We start from the raw sequence: 17660 nt of genomic DNA on the forward strand, positions 1-17660 counted from the left end.
GGCGGCCCCGCGGGGGGGGGGGGGACACAGAGCCGGCCAAAGGGGGGAGCACCGGGATAGCGGGGCCGGGCAGCGCCGCAGCCTCGCCCCGCCCCGTCCCGTCCCGTCCCGGGCGCTGCGGGCCGGCGGCGGCGCGGCATGGCGGAGCCCCCGGCGGGAGCGGGAGCGGGAGCCGGTGCCGGTGCCGGTGCCGCGGAGCTGCCGCTGCGGGCGCGGCTGAGCTTCGCGGCCGGGCACTTCCTGAACGACCTGTGCGCCTCGCTGTGGTTCACCTACCTGCTGCTCTACCTGCACGCCGTGCTGGGCTACGGCCACCGCCTGGCCGGCGCCCTGCTGCTGGCCGGGCAGGCGGCCGACGGGCTCTGCACGCCGCTCCTCGGCTACGAGGCCGACCGCTCCGCCGGCTGCGGCCGCTACGGGCGGAGGAAGTCCTGGCACCTCGCCGGTGGGTGCTGGGGTCGCCTGGGAGGGGGGTGGTCCTGGGGGGAGGAGGGGGGGGGGGGGGGGCTTTGCTGGGGTGCTCTGGGTCGGGGGGTCAGCGCTGGGGGAGCCTTGCTGGGGTGCCCTGGTTGGAGAGGGATGGCCCTGGGGGAGCCTTGCTGGGGTGCCCTGGGCGGGGGAACCGAGGGTGCCCGTCCAGGGCGCCCTGGGTGGAGATGGGTGGTCCTGGGGGAGCCTTTCTGGGGTGCAGGGTCAGCCCCGGAGTGCCTTTCTGGGGTGCCCTGGCGGGGGGGGAACGGGACCAAGGGTGCCTTTCTGGGATGCCCTGAGTGTCGGGGGGTCAGCCCCGGGGACGCCTTTCTTGGGTAGGGGGTTTAGCCCTGGGGATGGCCTGGATGGGGGGGAACCCGGGTGCCTTTCTGGGATGCCCTGGGTGGGGGGGGCCAAGGGTGCCCTGAGTGAAGATGGGTGGCCCTGGGGGAGACTTTCTGGGGTGTAGGATCAGCCCCAGGGAAGCCTTCCTGGAGCCTCCTGTCTGGAGGGGGGAACAGCCCCCGTGGCAGTGAGGTGGGGACTGGGTCCCCCCCAGATGGAGAGGGGCAGCTCCAGGGGCGAGCAGAATTGGGTGCACTGGGGTGGAAGGGAGCAGCCCCCCCCCACCCCCCCCCCAAGTGGAAGGGGGGCTGCCCTGGGTGGTCTTTCCTGGGTGCCCTGTATGGAGGGTGAACCTAGGCAACATCAGGGCTGGGGCGGCAGTGCCCTGGGTGGGGGGAGATGGGCCCGGGGTGCCCTGCGTGGAGGGGGGCAGACCGGGAGGTGCTTTTCTGGGGTGCCCCATATGGAGGGGCAGCATCCCCCATGGCAGTGAGGTGGCGACTGGGGTGCTCCATGTGTAGGGGACAGCCCTGGGGGGGACAGCAGCGTGCTCTGGGTTCCCCCAGGCACGGATGGCTGAACCCGGATGGGGAAGGGGCACCACAGTGTCCCCATCCTGCCTGGGCACTGTCCCCATCCCAGTGGCCTGTGCCGCTGCGGCAGGGGCTGCCTGGGCGCTCACAGCCCGGGGCTCCCCGCTGTCCCTCAGGCCATCCCTGTGCGGCAGCGGAGGGCTGCAGGGTGTCCCTTTGTCCCCCTGCGTGGGGGTGGCATCGAGTCGGGGTGAGAGCTGTGTGCTTAGCCAGTTGATGCTACAGCAGAAACAAGACCGACAGTAAAATCTGGGCTTTCCCGTGAGCCTGGGGGTTTACCCAGGACTTGCCTGTGGCCAGGCAGCTCTCGGTTGTCCCCATGGGTGACTGCGCCGGGGGCTGGGCACCCCGTGTGCTGCGTTTGCAGGCAGCGCAGCCCGGCCGCGGCAGGGGAAGGCAGCCGACGCCTGGTGAGTAAGGGCCCCGTGGAGATGTGGAGGAGGCACCGGCTCGGTGTGAATTATTAACAGGCACTCGTCTTGCATTGTGCCCTGGGGTCAAAAAATGCAATGAAGCGCAGGGGCTGGTGGGGACTCCTGTGTCGGGTTCCCTCTCTGAGGGGACAGCGTGTCCTGGAGAACGGTCCTCGGTGCCGCGACCGGCGCAGGAGCCTGCCCCGTCCCTGCTGACCTGGTGATGTGGAACGGGACAGTTAGCATGAAGAAACATCCACTGACAGCCAGAGATAAAGACCCTCGATGCTTCCTCCCGGTAACGGCACGGTAACGCCCGAGTGCCGGCTTGCCCGGAGTGGACCCACGCGGAGAGAGGACGGTTGTAGTGTGGGTGCTCTTATCTTGATTCCGAATTTATCTCGGCCAACCGCTTTGTGCAACTAAACGATAGCCTGATCGGTGGCTGATCTCCCTGGACTTTTGCTTGGTGAGTCAGGGAGGGTGTTGGGGGGCAGCTTCACCCCCTGCCTCGGTGTCAGCTAGATCTGTGCTAGATTTAGGGAAGTGGCTGGAGCTGTGCTTCCTCCCCTCCCAGGGCAGGTCCACTCCAGCTGGGTGCTGCTCAGCGTGCACCAAAGGGGAAGTCCTGAATCATATTTTGCACGGGGGCTGCAGCTGCCCCAGCCAGCTCTGCTCCCTGCTGTGGGGAGCAGAGCACCCTGCCCGGCCCTGCCTGCTTCAGCAGCATGGGTGGAGGCTGGAGGCATGGATGGAGGCTGCGTTTCCCTGGCCGAAGCGTGGGTTATTCCTAGAAAGGTGGGGGCTACCCCGCCACCTCCCTTGGCTGACCACGGTGCAGCCAAGCGGGGCCGGCAAACCCATTGGAACCGGCTGTGCTGGTACCGCTCGCGGCTCACTCAGTCACGCTGCGGCAAGATGCTTCATGTGGGAGCGGGGCGGCTCGTCTGGTGGCAACTCGTGCTCAGATCAGAGGAAACATTGTGAAACCGCAGCCTCGGGGGGGAGATACCACGAGTTGCTATCGGTGGCATCTCCCCACCACGGCGCTGGGCTGCCAGTGCCAGCGGTCCTGGGTGGCTCAACCCACACACCGGCCTGCCTGCTCGCCGGCTTTTTTGGGGGGCAGCTTCCTGCCGCAGTGGGGTGGGAAGGATGAGTGGCTCTTTGCTGCCTGTCTGAGCCAGTCTGGCAGCGCTGTACCAAATTCCCTGCCCGGGACGCCTGTGCCGCGCAGCCTGGCATTCCCATGATCCTGCCCTGCAGGAACGGGAGATGAGAGCCTGGACCTCTGCTGCCTGCCTGGGGGTGCTGCAGGGATGGGCAGGGTGGTCTTGGGGGGCTCCCACGGCCCCGCTTGGGAGAGTGGGTGGTCCCTAGGACCCCTCTGGCTCACAGTGAAGCCGCATTCGCTTGGGCAGACCCGGGGATGTGCGGGTGTCAGGATGCAGCTCACAACCCCGTGCCAGAGGAGCGTGGCTCCACGGGGGTGGCCGGTGGGGGTGGCCTCGGTGGTGGGCACTGCCTCTCCCTGGGGGCCATGAGGAGGAGGGAGTGACGGGAGTCTCCTGCATGTGTGATGGTGGCGATGGCTCGTGGGTGGGCGCAGGGGTGGACGTGGAGGCTGCAGCAGCCTGGGGCCCGCAGCTCCTGCCCCAGTGCTCCCCTGGGGATGCGGGCAAGTCCCTCGCAGCCCTTAGGGGACCGCAGAGCCTGACCCTGCGGGGCCCTGGAACTGGGGAGGGGGCAGACCCTCCCCAATCCTCCAGATGGGGCTCGGTTAAAACCAACAGTCCTGTAACAGGGAACAAAGGAGGTCTGGTCTGGTTTGAACCTTCTTGGACCCTTCCTATCCCGGTGGCTTGTCTGGGGCAGAGACACCGCGGTGTGCCCGAGTTCCCTGTCCTTCGGGGAGCTCCTGGAGCACCAGAGCTGGCTGTGAGCCGGTGCAGGGCAGCACCCAGCACCCTGCTGGGGTCCTTGCTCAGGATGGATCTGAGCCGGGCTGGGATTGTCACTGCCAGGCCTCAGCGCAGGGAGAACCGCTTTGCCCCGGCCCTGTGGTAGCTGGGGTGGCTGTGCCACATGGAAGCAATGCGGAGGAGGAATTGCCGTTCACGACTGAGAGGAGGAGAAATGGCTCGTGAGGAGGAGGATCTTGCAAAGTCCCCTGGAGGGGGGACCTTGGGGACCTGGCAAAGAGGCTGCAGGTTCCCCTCAGCTATAGGAACAGGTTCCCGCGGCTCTTCGGCAGCGCCCGGTGAAGCTGGGGACACGCAGGACAGGGCACGCGGCCGTCTCCGCGTCAGCGCCTGGTCCTCGGGAGCAGTGGAGCATCTCGGCAGATTTGCTCCGTAACCTTGTGAAAGGGGAGGGAGAAGCCAGCCTGTCCCTGCCTGCTCCACGCAGGCGTCCTCACGCCGTCACGCTGCGGCAGAAGGAGGAGCCTGGCTCTGCTGTTCCTGACTCAGCCGGGACCTTCCCATGGCTCAGAGCCCGGCGTGGGGGGCAGATCTGCTCCCGTCCCCCGCCATTGCACTGGAGGTGTCCCTGGCCGTCACTCTGCAGGTGACTTCTGCAAGCGTGGAGGGAGCGTGGCTCCCTCTGCCAGCCCCACGGGAGAAGGAACAAGGGGACAGATGGGCTGTCCCTGCGCCCGCGGGACAGCCCGGAGCCCTCCTGGCCCTCGGGGTGCCTTATCACCCTCGGGCAGGCGGCAGGGCAGCGCGTGTCCTTGGGGCTGGTTATCTGCAGGCTGGAGATGGGGAGAGAAGCCCTTGGTGGCTGCGTGTTGTGACAGCGTGAGGGTCTGTCCTCTGGTGTTTTGAGGGGGACGGAGCAGCTGCGAGATGGTGCTGCACTTTGTGGGGGGAACTTGACTGGGGAAAAGCCAGCTGACAAGTGTCTGTCTGTCTGTCTTGCCGCTGAGTGCGAGAGGGAAGGACATCTCCCTGTGCAGGATGGGGTGAGGGGGGATCTGGGGCTCCATGTGTCTCACCTGGCTGGGGGAAGGGGCCCACCTCTCTCCCCAGCCCTGTGGGGTAGGACCTGTCCTAGCAGAGGGCTGGCTGTGTCTGTCCGTCTGTGTCTGAGCTGGCTGGGGCCGTTGGGGTTCCAGGGAAACAGGGCTTGCAGCCTCTCACTGCTCTGCTCTTTTCCCAGGCACCACCTGCGTCCTCGTGTCCTTCCCCTTCATCTTCAACCCCTGCCTGGGTTGCAAGGAGAACACGCCGCAGTGGGCAGCCTTCATCTACTACCTCCCCTTCATCGTCATCTTCCAGTTTGGCTGGGCGGCCACACAGATCTCCCACCTGTCCCTCATCCCCGAGCTGGTGACCAGTGATCATGAGAAGGTGGAGCTCACAGCTTTCAGGTGAGCGCAGCCAGATCTAGGTGTCCCCTGAACCCAGGGGAGCAGCCCTGCCTGCGCCGGGTCCCATCGCTTGTGTGACGAGAGGTCCCCTGGGTGCCACGGGTCTGGTGTCCCCTGTGTGCCATGGCACACTTGAGCCCTCGGTACAGCAGGACCGGGACTGGGCCCTGTGGGTGTCCTGCAGGATGTGTCCAAGTGACACTGGTCTTCTGGGTTGGTGGCTCAAATCCTTTGGTGCCAGGAGGGAATGTCCTGATGCCAGGGATGTTGGTGACACAGCCCGTGGGGCACTTCCCTGAGCTGGGGGCACTTCTCTTTCGGAACTGGAGGGTGATGCTCACAGGGGAGGAATAGACCCCCCCTGGATGCCCCAGGGAGAGCTGGGCACGGCCCTGTGCGGGATGTCCCATAGGTAGGGATGGCCCCAGGGCCAGGCCAGGCAGCACGTGCAGCTCCGTGTGCGGAGCCCGGCTCAGTGCCACTTATCTGGCAGGATCAGGCTGCGGGAAGGAGCGTTTATCAGAAGTTCCCCTTCTGGCAGGCGAGCAGGGACCGCAGCGCAGCCGGGCAGGGAGGATGAGGGACAGTGCTGGGGTAACCCTGGGGCCAAGGGGTCTGGCTCTGGGGGCACCGAGTCGGGCAGCTCGGGGCACCCTTGGGGCAGAGGTGAGCTGTGACTGGAGGGTGGACAGGCTGACCCAGAGGGATCTTGGTTTCCTCCCAGTCGTGCCCTGAGGCTTGGATTGGGCATGCTGGGAGGTGCACCAGTAAGGCTAATGCCTGGCCAGATGCTGTGTGCTCTTGGAGGTGTCACCTCAGCAATGACACTGGGGTGCAAAGCTGGCTGTAGCATGCCTGGCTTGGGAGGGCAGCCTTGGGTTGAGGTGTCCCCGCCAATACTTGCAGCTGTGCTTGTCCCTCTGCATCACCCTGAGGTGCTCTCTCCCCCCAGGTATGCTTTTACCGTCATGGCCAATATCACTGTGTACGGCCTGGCCTGGCTCCTGCTGAACTTCCAGGTGGACCAGCCTGACCGCACAGAGCACCTAGGCATCCAGGATGTCCCTATATTTCGGGTAAGTGGCAGGGCTCAGTCCCTGGGGTCCTCTCTTCCCTGGGTGGGACATGGCTCAGTGAGGGAGGTACCGGAGGGAGCGAAATAGCAGTGCCCTGAAATCTCACCTACTGCACTGAGCAGGAGCCGCACGCAGGAGCTCTCCCTGGGTTTTTGGGAACCCCTCTTTATCCACCAGACTGCTGGGGGGTGGATGATGGGCAGGCAAAGGGCACCCCCTGCTATGCTCACTCCCTCTGCCTCACCCAGAACCTGTCCCTCATTGTGGTGGTGCTGGGGGCCGTGTTCTCCCTCATCTTCCACCTGGGCACCAAAGAGAAGCCATACCCGCCGGGCTCGCTGCCCCAGCCGGAGGAGAGCACGCCCCTGCTGCAGAAGGAGCCTGTGAGCCCCCCGCGCCCACTGCTGATCTGGAAGGACTGGCTGCTGGAGCCTGCCTTCTACCAGGTACGGCTGCGGGCAGAGCTTGAGGCACCTGTCCTGGGCTGCTGCCCTGCCTGGGTGCTGTGGGCATCCTCTGGCAGTGGGACGTGCCCCTGGTGCGGGCGAGGATGGAGAGATGGGCTGTACTGGGCACCTGCCTACCACGTCAGGGGGCATCTGTTCCATGACAGGGTTGGGCACAGAAGGTGCCAGCCTTCCCTACCTCCAGTTTGCACGGGCTGAACGGTGCTGCGCTGTCTCTGTCCCCCCACAGGTTGCGGTGCTCTACATGTCCACCCGGCTCATCGTCAACCTGTCCCAGACCTACATCGCCATGTACCTGACCAACTCGCTGCTGCTGCCCAAGGTGGGCGCAGGGCAGGTCCCTGCCTGCGTGTCGAGGTCGCATGGGCAGGGGTTCCGTGCTGATGATCCGAAGCTCATCTCCCTGTCCTCGTCTCTTGCAGAAATACATCGCCACCATCCCCCTGGTGATGTACATCAGTGGCTTCCTCTCCTCCTTCCTCATGAAGCCTGTGAATAAGTGGATAGGTCGAAATGTGAGTCCTGGGGGCCTGGTGAGGTTTCACTTAGACCCACGGAGAGGCCCAGGGGCCAGATCCTGACCGCACAAGTGAGCAGAGCACTCGGCACACCTGAGCCTGGCTGGAGAGCAGGGACCCCTCGTGCATCCTCTGCAGACGACCCCCTGCTGCAGCGTGGGTCCCGCTGGGACAGTGCAGGTGGTGGGCAGGGTGAGGGGGCATGGGCCTATCCTGCACATCTCTGAGGTTGGGGAAAGTGATGCTGGTCCAGAGTCAGCCTGTCCTGTGCAGCCCTGACCGGGCTGGGAGAGCCCCGTGGTGCCCATGAGAGGCAGAGGGAGGGTTTGGCTGAGCCACCCTGGGCAGGCATGGGGTGCAAGGGTCTGCAGTGCCAGCAGGAGGGGGCTGCCCCTCCAGTGCATCCCCCTCTGCGCTGCAGCAAGCACCGTTACCCAGTAAGCCCCCACCTCTCCTGCCGGTTGGGTGTCCCCGTGCCCTACGCAGGCACCCTGCCTACAGCTCTGCTGGGGGCTTGGCCCTTAGGCTGCGGCCAACGCTGTAAAACAGCCTGGACCACTGCAAGACCCTTGATGTTTGGGGGCTCCTTGTTTAAAACCAGCTGGGAGAGAGCCAGGGCTGTCCCCCGCGGGTCCTAGGCAGCAGCTGGCCCCCGTGCCCTCCCCACTCATCCCTGCCTTGCTGGGTGTCAGCCGAGCCGGGGTCTGAGCTTTCCCTTCTCCCTCTGCTTGTCCCCACGCTGGCCCGGAGCAGCTGACCTACTTCGTGGGCATCCTGGTGATCTTGGCCTTTGCCTCCTGGGTGACCCTGGCCAGGAAAATGGGAGCAGAGATCTATGGGGCGGCTGTGCTGCTTGGGGCTGGCTCCGCCACTATCCTGGTCACCTCCCTCTCCATGACAGCAGACCTCATCGGCACCAACACGGTACATCTGCTCCTCCCGGCCGGGATGGACCGGGATGTCACAGCGGGGCTTGGAGCCCGCGGGCTGGGGCGGTCACTGGCGTGGGATCGGGGGGATGGAGACCCCTGCGAGGGGACTCTGCCGTGGGGGTGCGGGCAGCCCTGTCCCCTGTGCCTGGGCTCTGCTGTAATATGGGCTCTGCCCATGAGAGGGCACAAGGCTCTCGCTGCCGGCGCCCGCTGGGCTGCGTGGCAGGGCTGGCCTCGGCGCAGCAGCCGATGAGGTTTCCTCTCCCCTCGCAGCACAGCGGCGCATTCGTCTACGGCGCCATGAGCTTCACGGACAAGATGGCCAACGGCCTGGCTGTAATGGCGATCCAGAACCTGCACCCGTGCCCGTAAGTGTCCCTGCGGGGCGGGAAACCCTCCCAGTGGCAGCTCCCACCACATCGCCTCGGGGCCAGGCAGCAAATATCCCTGGTTCGGAGCGAGAGACACGGGTGGAAACCAGCTCTGACTTGTCTGAAATCCTTCCTCGACTTCTCTTCTGGCCCTAGATGAGGGCTGCATCTCTGGGACGCACGAAGGGGCTGGGGATCTCAGTGTTCAGGGTGCTGCCCTCTCTCCTTGCCCTGGACCTTTCCCTCACGTCCCAGTGTGAACCAGTCCTGACACCGAGGATGTGGGACCGCTATCAGCAGCCCCAGGGCACTTGGGCAGCACTGGGCCAGGCTCCGCTTCTGGCCACCAAGCCACGTCCCTGCCCTCTCCCTGCAGGACCGAGCTCTGCTGCCCTGCCTGCATCAGCTTCTACCACTGGGTGATGGTGTTGGTCACCGGAGGCATTGCCATCGCTGCCATCGCCTCTCTGTGCTGCATCATGGTCTGGCCCATCCGTGTCCGCTACCGTGAGTGGGGCTGGGGGCACCGGGCGGGGGGGGCAGGCACGTGACTGGGGGCACTGGGAGCCCCATGTCCTGTGCCAGCCTGGGCTAAAGTGAAAGTGTCTTTCCAGATGGCCCCAGCTACAGGGAGGTGGTGGGAGCCCTGCCCCGGCGGGAGGTGCTCGCGGCTCTGCCCGCAGGGAGACCCTCATGGTAGGCACAGGGGGCAGGGCCACCATCCTGCTTCTGCCACTCCTGGCCCTGGAGCCAAGGGCTGCGCCTGCTTGCTGTGCCCTCCTGGAGGGCAGGATCCACCCCTGCCTGGCCCTGCGATGGCCATGCTGACCCTGGCACCCCGTGGGTCACCAAGGGGTGGCAGGGGCTGCTCCATGTGCTGGTAGCCGAATGTGGGGGCAGGGGTTGGGGATGGGGTGCCCCTTGCCAGGCTGGGGACCCAGGCACCAGTGCTTGGTGCCAGCTCAGCAGCTGCTTCTCTTCCCAGCTGGGTGCCTGTGTCTTGCTCTGGGGAGAGGACGGACCCCCCTGTGCTGCCCTGGGGACGTGCTAGGGCCCCTCGTGCCAGTGGCAGGAGAATCCAGAAGGTCCAGGCCAGCACGTGGTGGGTCACCCCAGCAGCTGCAATGGCTCCTAACCTGTCCCTTCCCTCCCGTCCCCGCAGATACTGTCTGCCTGCAGGGGCTGAGCGGAGCGGGGACCCCCTACGGCGGGACAGAGAGCGTGGAGGAAAGGATCCGGAGCGGCACCCTCAACTGAGCAGGGCCAGTGTCCTCGGCCACCGTGGTGTTCACGCCGCTGAGCTCTGCCTGGAGGGACCCCCACGGCAGGGGACGGCACTGGGACAGGGGCGCTGGGCTCTGGGGGGGGGGCTTGGCCCCTGCCCTGTCTCCCTGTCACCTTGCACTGGAGTCGTGCGTGCGTGTGTGTGTGTGTGTGTGTGTGTGTGTGTCCCACCCCCATGCCCTGCCTGGGGACTCGTGAAGGATAATCACCCCGTGCTTGCACAAGTGTAACACTAGAAGGCCCTGGGCTGGGCTGCGGGGGTCGGCCCCAGCACGGGGAACGGGTGCCCAGCCCTCGGTTTTAACCTGCTTTTGTAAGGTCAGTATGTACAAACAGCACTTTTTAAAAGAGGAAAAAAAAAAAGAAGCAACAAAGCACCTCTAACCGTGGATGAATGCCCTTGGTGTCTTCCCTGCGCCCCTCCCTGCTTGGGCAGGACCCTCAGGGCCCGGGCTCTGCCTCTGGGGGCGGGGGACCTCCATGGCTGGGGGGGGGGGGGGGGGGGGCAGGAGCAGGGTAGGCCATTTGGGGCGTGCACAAGGGCTTTTGGGGTTTTGACCCAACGGTGCTCCCCCTCTCTCCTTTATTCCTCCACGGAGAGGGACGCCCCAGCACCGGGGGAAGTGGCGGGGGGTCCTGCAGAGGGAGGGAGGGAGAGAGGCCCGCAAGATGGCCGCCCTCAACAACGATGGCGGCTGCGCCCGCAAACAAAATGGCTGCTGCGCAGCAGCGCTGGAGCCTAATGATTGGTTCCTGTGCGAGTGTCCCGCCTCCCGGGGCAGAGCAACCAATGGGGGCTCTCCGTGCCTTAGCGGGGCCGGAGCCGCGGAACCGGTGGCAGCCCCGCTGGCAGCGGCCGGCCGCGCTGGCGGGGCCAGGCCGGCTCCCCGGCCCGCTCTCGCCCTGTAGGCCCGGCCTGGGCCAGCTCGGTGCCGCCGAGGCGCTGCGGCAGGGAAGGCCGCGCCGGAGCCCTGTCCGCGGGGCCGGGTCCCCGCTCCTCCCGGCACCGGAGGCTCCGGCCGGGCCCTCCCCGCCCCCGCTGAAGCGAAACCGGGAGCCCGGGGTAAAGGCCCGGCTGCCGTAAACGGCGGGTGGGTTAACAGCCGGCTGTCAGGAGCGCATCACCTGCCTGGGCGCCCCGCGCCCCTGCCCAGGGTGGGGCAGCTCGGGCTCTCCCGGTGCCTGCCCCCGAGGGGGCCCGGCCCCGCCGGCGGGAGGGGGACGGGGCCGATGCCCGCAGTGCCAGGGCTGCGGCTTATCGCCCGTCTGCCGTGGCGGGACGTGAGGAGCGAGGCGCCTTCTCCCTGCCCCGCCGGGGCGGCCGGGCGCCGTCGGGAGCGGGAGGGTTCCGCACCCGGGTGGCTGCCGCGTGACCGTGAGTCACCCTGCGTCACCCGGGGCCGGAGGGGCCGCGGGGCCGGGACGCCGCGGCCAGGCGCGTGCCGCTGTCCGGAGGCGCCGCCCTTGGGCAGAGCGGAGCCGAGAAACGAGGCCGCCCCGACCCAGCGGGCTGGGGGATGATGGCGGCCGCGGGGGGGGGGGGGGGGGGCACGGCGCAGCCCTGGCAGCGCTCTGCTTGCCCGGGGGACAGCGCCGGCGCCCCGGGGCGCAGCCAGCCCCGCGGAGCGGCACGCCTCGGCTCCGCCTTGCTGGGGGCGGGGGGGGGCCCCGGTGCCACCCTGCGGCCCCCTCGCCCTCCCGAGCCCGCTGGGGGGGGGGGGGGGGTGCGGGGGTCGGGCCCTGGGGACCGGGGGCGCGGGTGGGCGTGTGCCCGCGCGCGGTGCGGCTGTCCAGGCGCGCCCGGGCGGGCACGCGCCGCAGGTGTGTGTGTGGGGCGGGGGGGGGGGGGGGGGCTGCTGCGGGCGCGCGGGCGCTGGCCTGCACGCGTGAGGGGTGCGCGCCCGCGCCCCGCCTGCTTGTACGCGCGTGTGCGTGAGGCGCGCACGCCTCCCGGCCTCCGCGTGCAGGGCACGTGGGCGTGAGGCGCGGGGCCGCGAGGGGCGGGGCCTGCGGGAGCGCGGGGCGGGGCCAGGGCTGCCGCGGAGCCCCCGCGGTGAGTGATTGGGGGGGGGGGTGGGGGGGGTGTTGGGGTGAGGGGGTGTCTGTGCGCGAGTGGGCGGCGGGGGTGTAAGTGCGCGTGTGCGGGACCGCGCGCGGGCACACCAGGGCACGTGCGTGTGTGGTGGGGGGGGGTGAGCGGTTTTGGGGAGGGGGGGGCAGGCGCAGCTGGTGACACACGGTGGGTGCCTGGAGTGCGGGGGGGGGGGGGGGCTGCAGCACCCCGCGCTGCGCTGTGCCCCCCCCTCCCCCCCCCCCGGTGCCGTACAGGGGGTTTGTGGCCGTTCCCCGCAGCCGGCCGGGGCTGCGGGAAAGGCTTCACCGCTCCAGCGAGCGGGGCCCGAGCCGGGGCGGGGGCCAGAGCTGGGGCACGTGCCCCAGCGCCCCGCGGGGAGGGTGAGGGCCTCTCCCCAACCGGCCACCCGGACCCTCGGCTCTGCTCAGCCCCCCCCCCCCCTTCCCCTCCCCCCCCCCCCCCCCCAGCCCGGTCTCACCCCCTCCCCGCTTTCTCAGCGCTCTGCCCGCGCCCGGGGCTCGGCCTCTGGGGGCCACCTTCTGCCCCGCAGCAGAGACACCCCCCCCCAGGACTGCCTGGGGAGGGGACGGGGCGCGAGGGAGCCCCTGCTCGCGGGGCTGGAGGTGGGGAGTGGGCACCAGGCGGGCGACGCTGCGGGGTGCCCACAGGATCGCGGGTTGTGCTGCTCCCGCTGTCAGCTCTGCCTGGGAGGGGGGTGCATTTGCAGATTGTTTTGGGGGCAGCTGAACCACCACGCCCTCCACACCTTCACACTCCCCCCCCCACCCCACCCCCCGAGGGCTGTGGTCACAGAGCAGCTTTCACCCACTGGGTGCTCGTTCGGGTGCTGCGCAGCCCCGGCTCAGGGCAGCACAGGCAGGAGACACTGGACGGGGCAGCTCTGCTGCCCCTCCGGGGGTGTTTGTTAACCCCCTCCCTGGTCGGGGTCCTGCACCACGCTGCTCCAGAGGATGCAGAGGGCCGTGGCCAGGGAACCCCCCGCCCGGGGGTGGGCAGGTCTGCAGCTGCGGGGTGAGGACGCTTAGTGCCCCTTTCCGCCCCTCAGGCTGCCCCATGGAGCTCCCACTGCTGGGGGACATGGGGACTGGTGCCAGCGTCACCCCGCTGGTACTTGGCACACCTGAGGGACTCCCCATGCAGAAGCCCCCCGGCCTGCGGGCCCGGCGAGATGGGCAGGCGGGCATGGTGGCAGGACGGCTTCCCGCATCCCACCGGGAGCTGGGGTGTGCGGCCCTCCCCCGGCTGTGCCGTGGCGGCGGCGGTGATGCCCGTTCACCGCTTTGCGGTCCCCCCAGGTGCCCTGGGCTCGGTGGCACGGGCTCCCACCCAGCCAGCCCCGGGCTGGTATTTGCCCCGACGCCTCCCTGCAAACCTGCTGCGGCCGGTCCCGGCCCCGCCTGCCTGCCCTTCCTCGCCAGCAGGAGGAGGAGGAGGAGGCAGCTGCAGGCCAGGGACGGCTCTGGAAGGAGCGTGAGTGGGAGCAGGACACAAGTGGGGCTGCGGCACGGGACAGGACGGGACAGGAGGGCTCGGCTGTGCCCGTCACCAGGTACCGCGTGGGGTGGGCAGGAGCTGCCCTGGCGAGGGCATGTGGATCCGGCAGCGGAGCCGTCTTCCCGTCCCCTCCGGAGCCAGCCCGGCCGCGCACCCTCGCTCGGAGCACTGGGAGGGACCCAGGGGCCGTCACCACCCGGCCCCTGCCCGCAAGCGGGGAGCGGAGCTGGCCCCGCTGCTCCTGGGAAACCAGGCGTCCGCCTCGGCACACGCCATCCCTCCTGCCAGGGCAGGGTCCGGGTGGCTCCTGGCACTGGGTTTGGGGCCCGCGCGCCGGGGAGGTTGCAAGGAGAGGGGTGCGGCATTTCCCAGAGCTGGCTGGTATGATGGTAATTGCACCGCTCCCTCCGGGCCACGGGGCAGCAGGCAGGGACTAATCACTGCCCCGCTGCTGGCGCTGCTGCCCGCGGGCTGCTGGGCCCTCCCCGCGGCCGGGCAGGGCAGTGCTGCTGGGGAAACTGAGTCACAGAGGCAGGCAGGGGTCTGGCAGAGCTGCGGTGCCTCCAGCCCGCTGCTTCTCCCTGTGGAGATGCTGTGATGGGGGGTTTGTGCACTCCACGTGAGTCCTGAGAGCCGGTGGGGGGCACCGGGGGGGGCTGCTGAGCAGCCAGACGAGGGGAGCCCCGTGCACTGGCAGCTGCGGGGGATCGCAGCCGGCAGCGTGCCACCATGGGGTGGGAGAAGCGCTCAGTGCGACTGGGTGGGCTTTGCTCTCCTGGTCCCGGCAGGGACTGAGCCCTGTCCCCATGTGTCCCCCCGGGGGAGGGACTGGCTGGTGACACCACCGTGGGAGCTGCTGTGCTGCAGGGACGGGCAGCGTGGGGACCGTCGCCCCTAACCTGCCCCCTCTCCCCCAGCTGCGTGTCGGACTCGTCCTTCATGCCGGGGAAGCTGAGGAGGAGCAGAAGGGGGGTGCTGGAGGAGAAGCGGTGGCAGAGCCTGGAGGAGAGGGGCAGCGCGGACGCCCGGCTGGGGTACCCCGTGCTTGCCAGGTGGGTGCTGCACTTCGCCGGGGACACGTCCCCACACCCCAGCCCTCACCTCACACCGGTCCAGCGCAGCCGTGCCCCCCCCGGGTGCTCTCGCCCGGGTGAGAGGGCACGATGCCCGCGTGTGTGTGTGCACAGCCGGGTCTGCAGGCAGCCCCGCAGCTCACCCCTGCCTGCTGCTTCCTGCCAGATCCAAAACCTGTGACCCCTCCTTCTGCAAGGAGACAGAGCAGGCTGCGGTGGCCGCGGGCAGGCAGGGACACCCGTCCCCGTCGGTGAGTCTCGGGGCACCAGGGCCCAGGAGGGGGGGTCCCAGCCCCAGCGCCGCGGTCCCGGCGGGATGCTCTCTACGAGGCGGGTGCCGAGGGAGGGCCTGTCCTGGTTTCGTGGCAGAGGTGGCGACGGAGCGGGAGGCTGCGGGGTGCCCGTGGTGCCAGGGCTCTGTCCTGAGCACCACGCCATGCCGGCCCCACATCCCGGCCTCCCCCCTAGCTGAGCAAGCGCGCCGCCAGCTACCACAAAGCCTTCGGGGAGCTCGCCGAGCGGGAAGTGCTGCTGGCATGCTTCTCCTGCGCCTGGCAGAGAGAGGTGCCCTACCATGGCCGCCTCTACATCTCCTCCCACCACGTCTGCTTCCACTCCAGCCTCCTGCTCAAGGACATCAAGGTGGGCTGGGGACGGGCGCGGGGCCAGCAGCTCCAGCGGGGGGCACGGGCAGCAGCCAGGGACATGGTGACACTGCCTGGCCCCCTTGGCGCAGGCGGTGGTCCCCGTCACCTCCATCTTGGCCCTCAAGAAGACCAACACGGCTCTCCTGGTGCCCAATGCGCTCAGCATCCGCACGGCCGAGGGGGAGAAGGTGAGAGTGGGGATGGTGGTGAGGGGGCAGCTCAGCCCGGGGCTGTTTGGGGTGTCCTGGTCCCCGCAGCCAGCGGGCTCTGGGCCATGACTGAGGGAGCAGCTCTGGTGCAAACCCTCTTCCCGCTCCCCGGCAGTTCCTCTTCGTGTCGCTGCGTCAGCGGGAGGCCACATACCAGCTCCTGAAGTCAGTCTGCAAACACCTGCAGGTATGCACTGCGCCGGACCGGGGGCCGGGCACGTGGGGGCTCTGTCCCACCCATTGCAGGGCCATGGGGATGGCCGGCACCCCACCCCAGCACCCCCCTTCATCTCTCCCTTGTCCAGGACAATGGCTGGAGCCCTCTGGCCTCTCCGAGCAACAAGGAAATCCTTAGGAAGCCTCTGGTAAGGCTGGGAAATGGTCAGCAGGAGGATTTTGGCAGAGGGAGGCACGGCCCCGGTCCCCTGGGCTGGGACAGATGCAGTGGCGGCAGCCCACACTGTGTGGGTGCCTGCCCCTCTGGGAAGGCTTTCGGAGGGAAACGTGGAGTTGAAAAGCCCCAGCCCCGGGTCGCGCAGACCCCAGGACCCTCAGGGCTCCCTCCTCGGGGCTGGCACGAGTCCCATCGGGTCCCACCCGTGTCCCCACGGCCATGGAGCGGGTGCCTTGGGGATGTGCACCACGACCGGGGCTTGTCCTCTTTCAGACTTCGAGCCAGTCGGACCTGGAGCGGAGCAGCCCAGAGCCCGACAGCCTCCAGGAGCCGCCGGGTGAGTGGCCGCCCTGCAGCCTGTGCCCCCCTCGCACGCTCGCAGCCCTGCTTGTGCAAGCGCGTGTGTCCTCACCCACGTTTCTGCCCTACTGACTGCTCCCCCTCCTCAGCCACGCACGGTCCGGGAGGGACCGTGCAGCCCTCGGCCACCTAAACATCTCCCGCAGCACAGGGGAGCGCAGGATCCGCTCCTTGTGGCCCAGTGTGCCCCGCTGGGTCCCCAGGACCCTCAGTCCCCTCCCTGGTCTTGGGGCACTCATTGAATGTCTCCCGATTGCACACAGATGGGCCGAGCCCGCCGCCAAGGCAAGTGGAGGAGGAGGATGAAGAAGCAGCAGCGCTGGCTCTGAGCAGCGGTGAGCGGGTGCCCTTGGCAAAGCCACGCAGCCTCTGGGGTGGGTCAGGGGGCCCTGGGGAGGGGGATGCTGCTGGGGCTTGACCCCAGGGATGGCCCCCGGCACCGGGCAGAGCCGACCACGGGGGCCAGGCGGAGGCTCCCAGCAGTCCCAGCACTGACACTGCCTCATCCTGGCAGGGGGACCACACACCACGCTACGGGCCCGGACCACCACACAGCTGAGCCACCTCAACACCATCATCCTCATCTACCTGCTGCTGTGAGTCCCCAGGACCCGCTCATGCACCTCAGGGCTTCGGGACACCCCCCGGGTCCCCATCCCCGCTGCACCCCGGCACAGACAGGCTCTCCAGTGTGGCACTGGCAGCCCGGGGTTCCCCCACTCCCCCTTGGGCTCCCGCACTGGTCCGGCCACCGCGTCCCCAGGGTGAGCACACAGGAGCCTGGCTGCGGTGCTGTTCCTGCCCCGTCCCCATGCCTGACGCTGGCCTGTCCCCCAGGATGGTGGCCCTGCTGCTGTCCTCGGGGTACATCGGTCTGCGCGTTGTGGAGCTTGAGCAGCAGCTGGCGTCCGTGGGGGCTTGGCCAGACCTCAACCTGTCGCACCAGTGAGTGGTGGGGGCCGGGGACCCCTCTGTCCCCAGCGCAGCAGGGTCCCCCCCGCCCCCGACCCTGCCTTCTCCCCCCCAGGTACAAGACGACATGAGGCCAGCAAGGACCCAGCCGTCACCGGGGCACCAGCCTCAGCCCCAGCCGGGGGGGGGGACAGGCTGTGGGGCTGCTCTGAGCCCTTCCTCCACCTGTCGTGGAACAGCTGGGGGCTCCATGACCAAGTGCCTTCGAGCCCCCCCCAACATGTCTGGGGAGCCCACCCAGGCTGTGGGGCTCCATCCCGCTCCCCCCATGTCTCCCCACCCTGAGCAGCAGCAGGAGGAACCCGGGCAGCTCCCAGGGGGCAAAGAGAGGGGCTGGCTGGGGTCAGGCACCCACCACCCACCCGTCCCCAGCCCTCCCCGCCAAGGGGGGTGGCAGGCAGAGGGGGTGCCCGGTGCCGGGCAAAGCACGGACAAAGGGACGGACTATTTTATTAATAAAGATGTGACCCCCCTCTGGGGGCGCTCTGGACTGGAGGGGGGCCCCCCACGTTGCCCCTTCCCCGAGGACACGGGGCAGCCTTATTCCTTGGGACAAGTGGAGGGAGGCTGTGA

At 68.5% G+C, this 17660-nt stretch overlaps 2 protein-coding genes across 3 annotated transcripts; both read left to right on the top strand.

Moving 5' to 3' along the window:
* Positions 1-138: 138 nt before the first annotated feature.
* Positions 139-10227, top strand: MFSD12 (major facilitator superfamily domain containing 12). 2 transcript variants are annotated; one of them, XM_076359100.1, is made up of 10 exons: positions 139-445; positions 4985-5195; positions 6148-6271; positions 6520-6717; positions 6968-7060; positions 7161-7253; positions 8010-8180; positions 8462-8556; positions 8936-9066; positions 9722-10227. In XM_076359100.1, the coding sequence occupies exons 1-10, from the start codon at positions 139-141 to the stop codon at positions 9814-9816; spliced, it is 1518 nt and encodes a 505-aa protein (XP_076215215.1). In that variant the 3' UTR covers positions 9817-10227. The 2 variants fall into 2 exon arrangements, with proteins under 2 accessions (XP_076215215.1, XP_076215217.1); XM_076359102.1 differs by lacking the exon at positions 139-445 and adding an exon at positions 1968-2120.
* A 2998-nt stretch (positions 10228-13225) lies between these two features.
* Positions 13226-17614, top strand: LOC143170652 (uncharacterized). The gene is made up of 12 exons (XM_076359103.1): positions 13226-13487; positions 14350-14484; positions 14672-14756; positions 14974-15147; positions 15242-15340; positions 15477-15548; positions 15667-15726; positions 16029-16092; positions 16379-16450; positions 16630-16711; positions 16953-17060; positions 17143-17614. Exons 2-12 carry the CDS (start codon positions 14372-14374, stop codon positions 17156-17158), a joined length of 945 nt encoding a protein of 314 aa, XP_076215218.1. The 5' UTR covers positions 13226-13487; positions 14350-14371; the 3' UTR covers positions 17159-17614.
* Positions 17615-17660: the final 46 nt, after the last annotated feature.

This window comes from Aptenodytes patagonicus, chromosome 25 (assembly GCF_965638725.1).
Source record: "Aptenodytes patagonicus chromosome 25, bAptPat1.pri.cur, whole genome shotgun sequence".
In the NCBI taxonomy this organism is placed as follows: domain Eukaryota; kingdom Metazoa; phylum Chordata; class Aves; order Sphenisciformes; family Spheniscidae; genus Aptenodytes; species Aptenodytes patagonicus.

What these genes read in the sequence shown, in the direction of transcription:
- MFSD12 (XM_076359100.1), top strand. Translation starts at nt 139, where the DNA reads ATGGCGGAGCCCCCGGCGGGAGCGGGAGCGGGAGCCGGTGCCGGTGCC. An exon ending in GTGGAGCTCACAGCTTTCAG is followed by an intron (nt 5,196 to 6,147) that starts GTGAGCGCAGCC and finishes CTCTCCCCCCAG; the next exon opens with GTATGCTTTTACCGTCATGG. An exon ending in GCCCATCCGTGTCCGCTACC is followed by an intron (nt 9,067 to 9,721) that starts GTGAGTGGGGCT and finishes CCGTCCCCGCAG; the next exon opens with ATACTGTCTGCCTGCAGGGG.
- LOC143170652 (XM_076359103.1), top strand. Translation starts at nt 14,372, where the DNA reads ATGCCGGGGAAGCTGAGGAGGAGCAGAAGGGGGGTGCTGGAGGAGAAG. An exon ending in CAGTCTGCAAACACCTGCAG is followed by an intron (nt 15,549 to 15,666) that starts GTATGCACTGCG and finishes TCCCTTGTCCAG; the next exon opens with GACAATGGCTGGAGCCCTCT. An exon ending in ATCCTCATCTACCTGCTGCT is followed by an intron (nt 16,712 to 16,952) that starts GTGAGTCCCCAG and finishes CCTGTCCCCCAG; the next exon opens with GATGGTGGCCCTGCTGCTGT.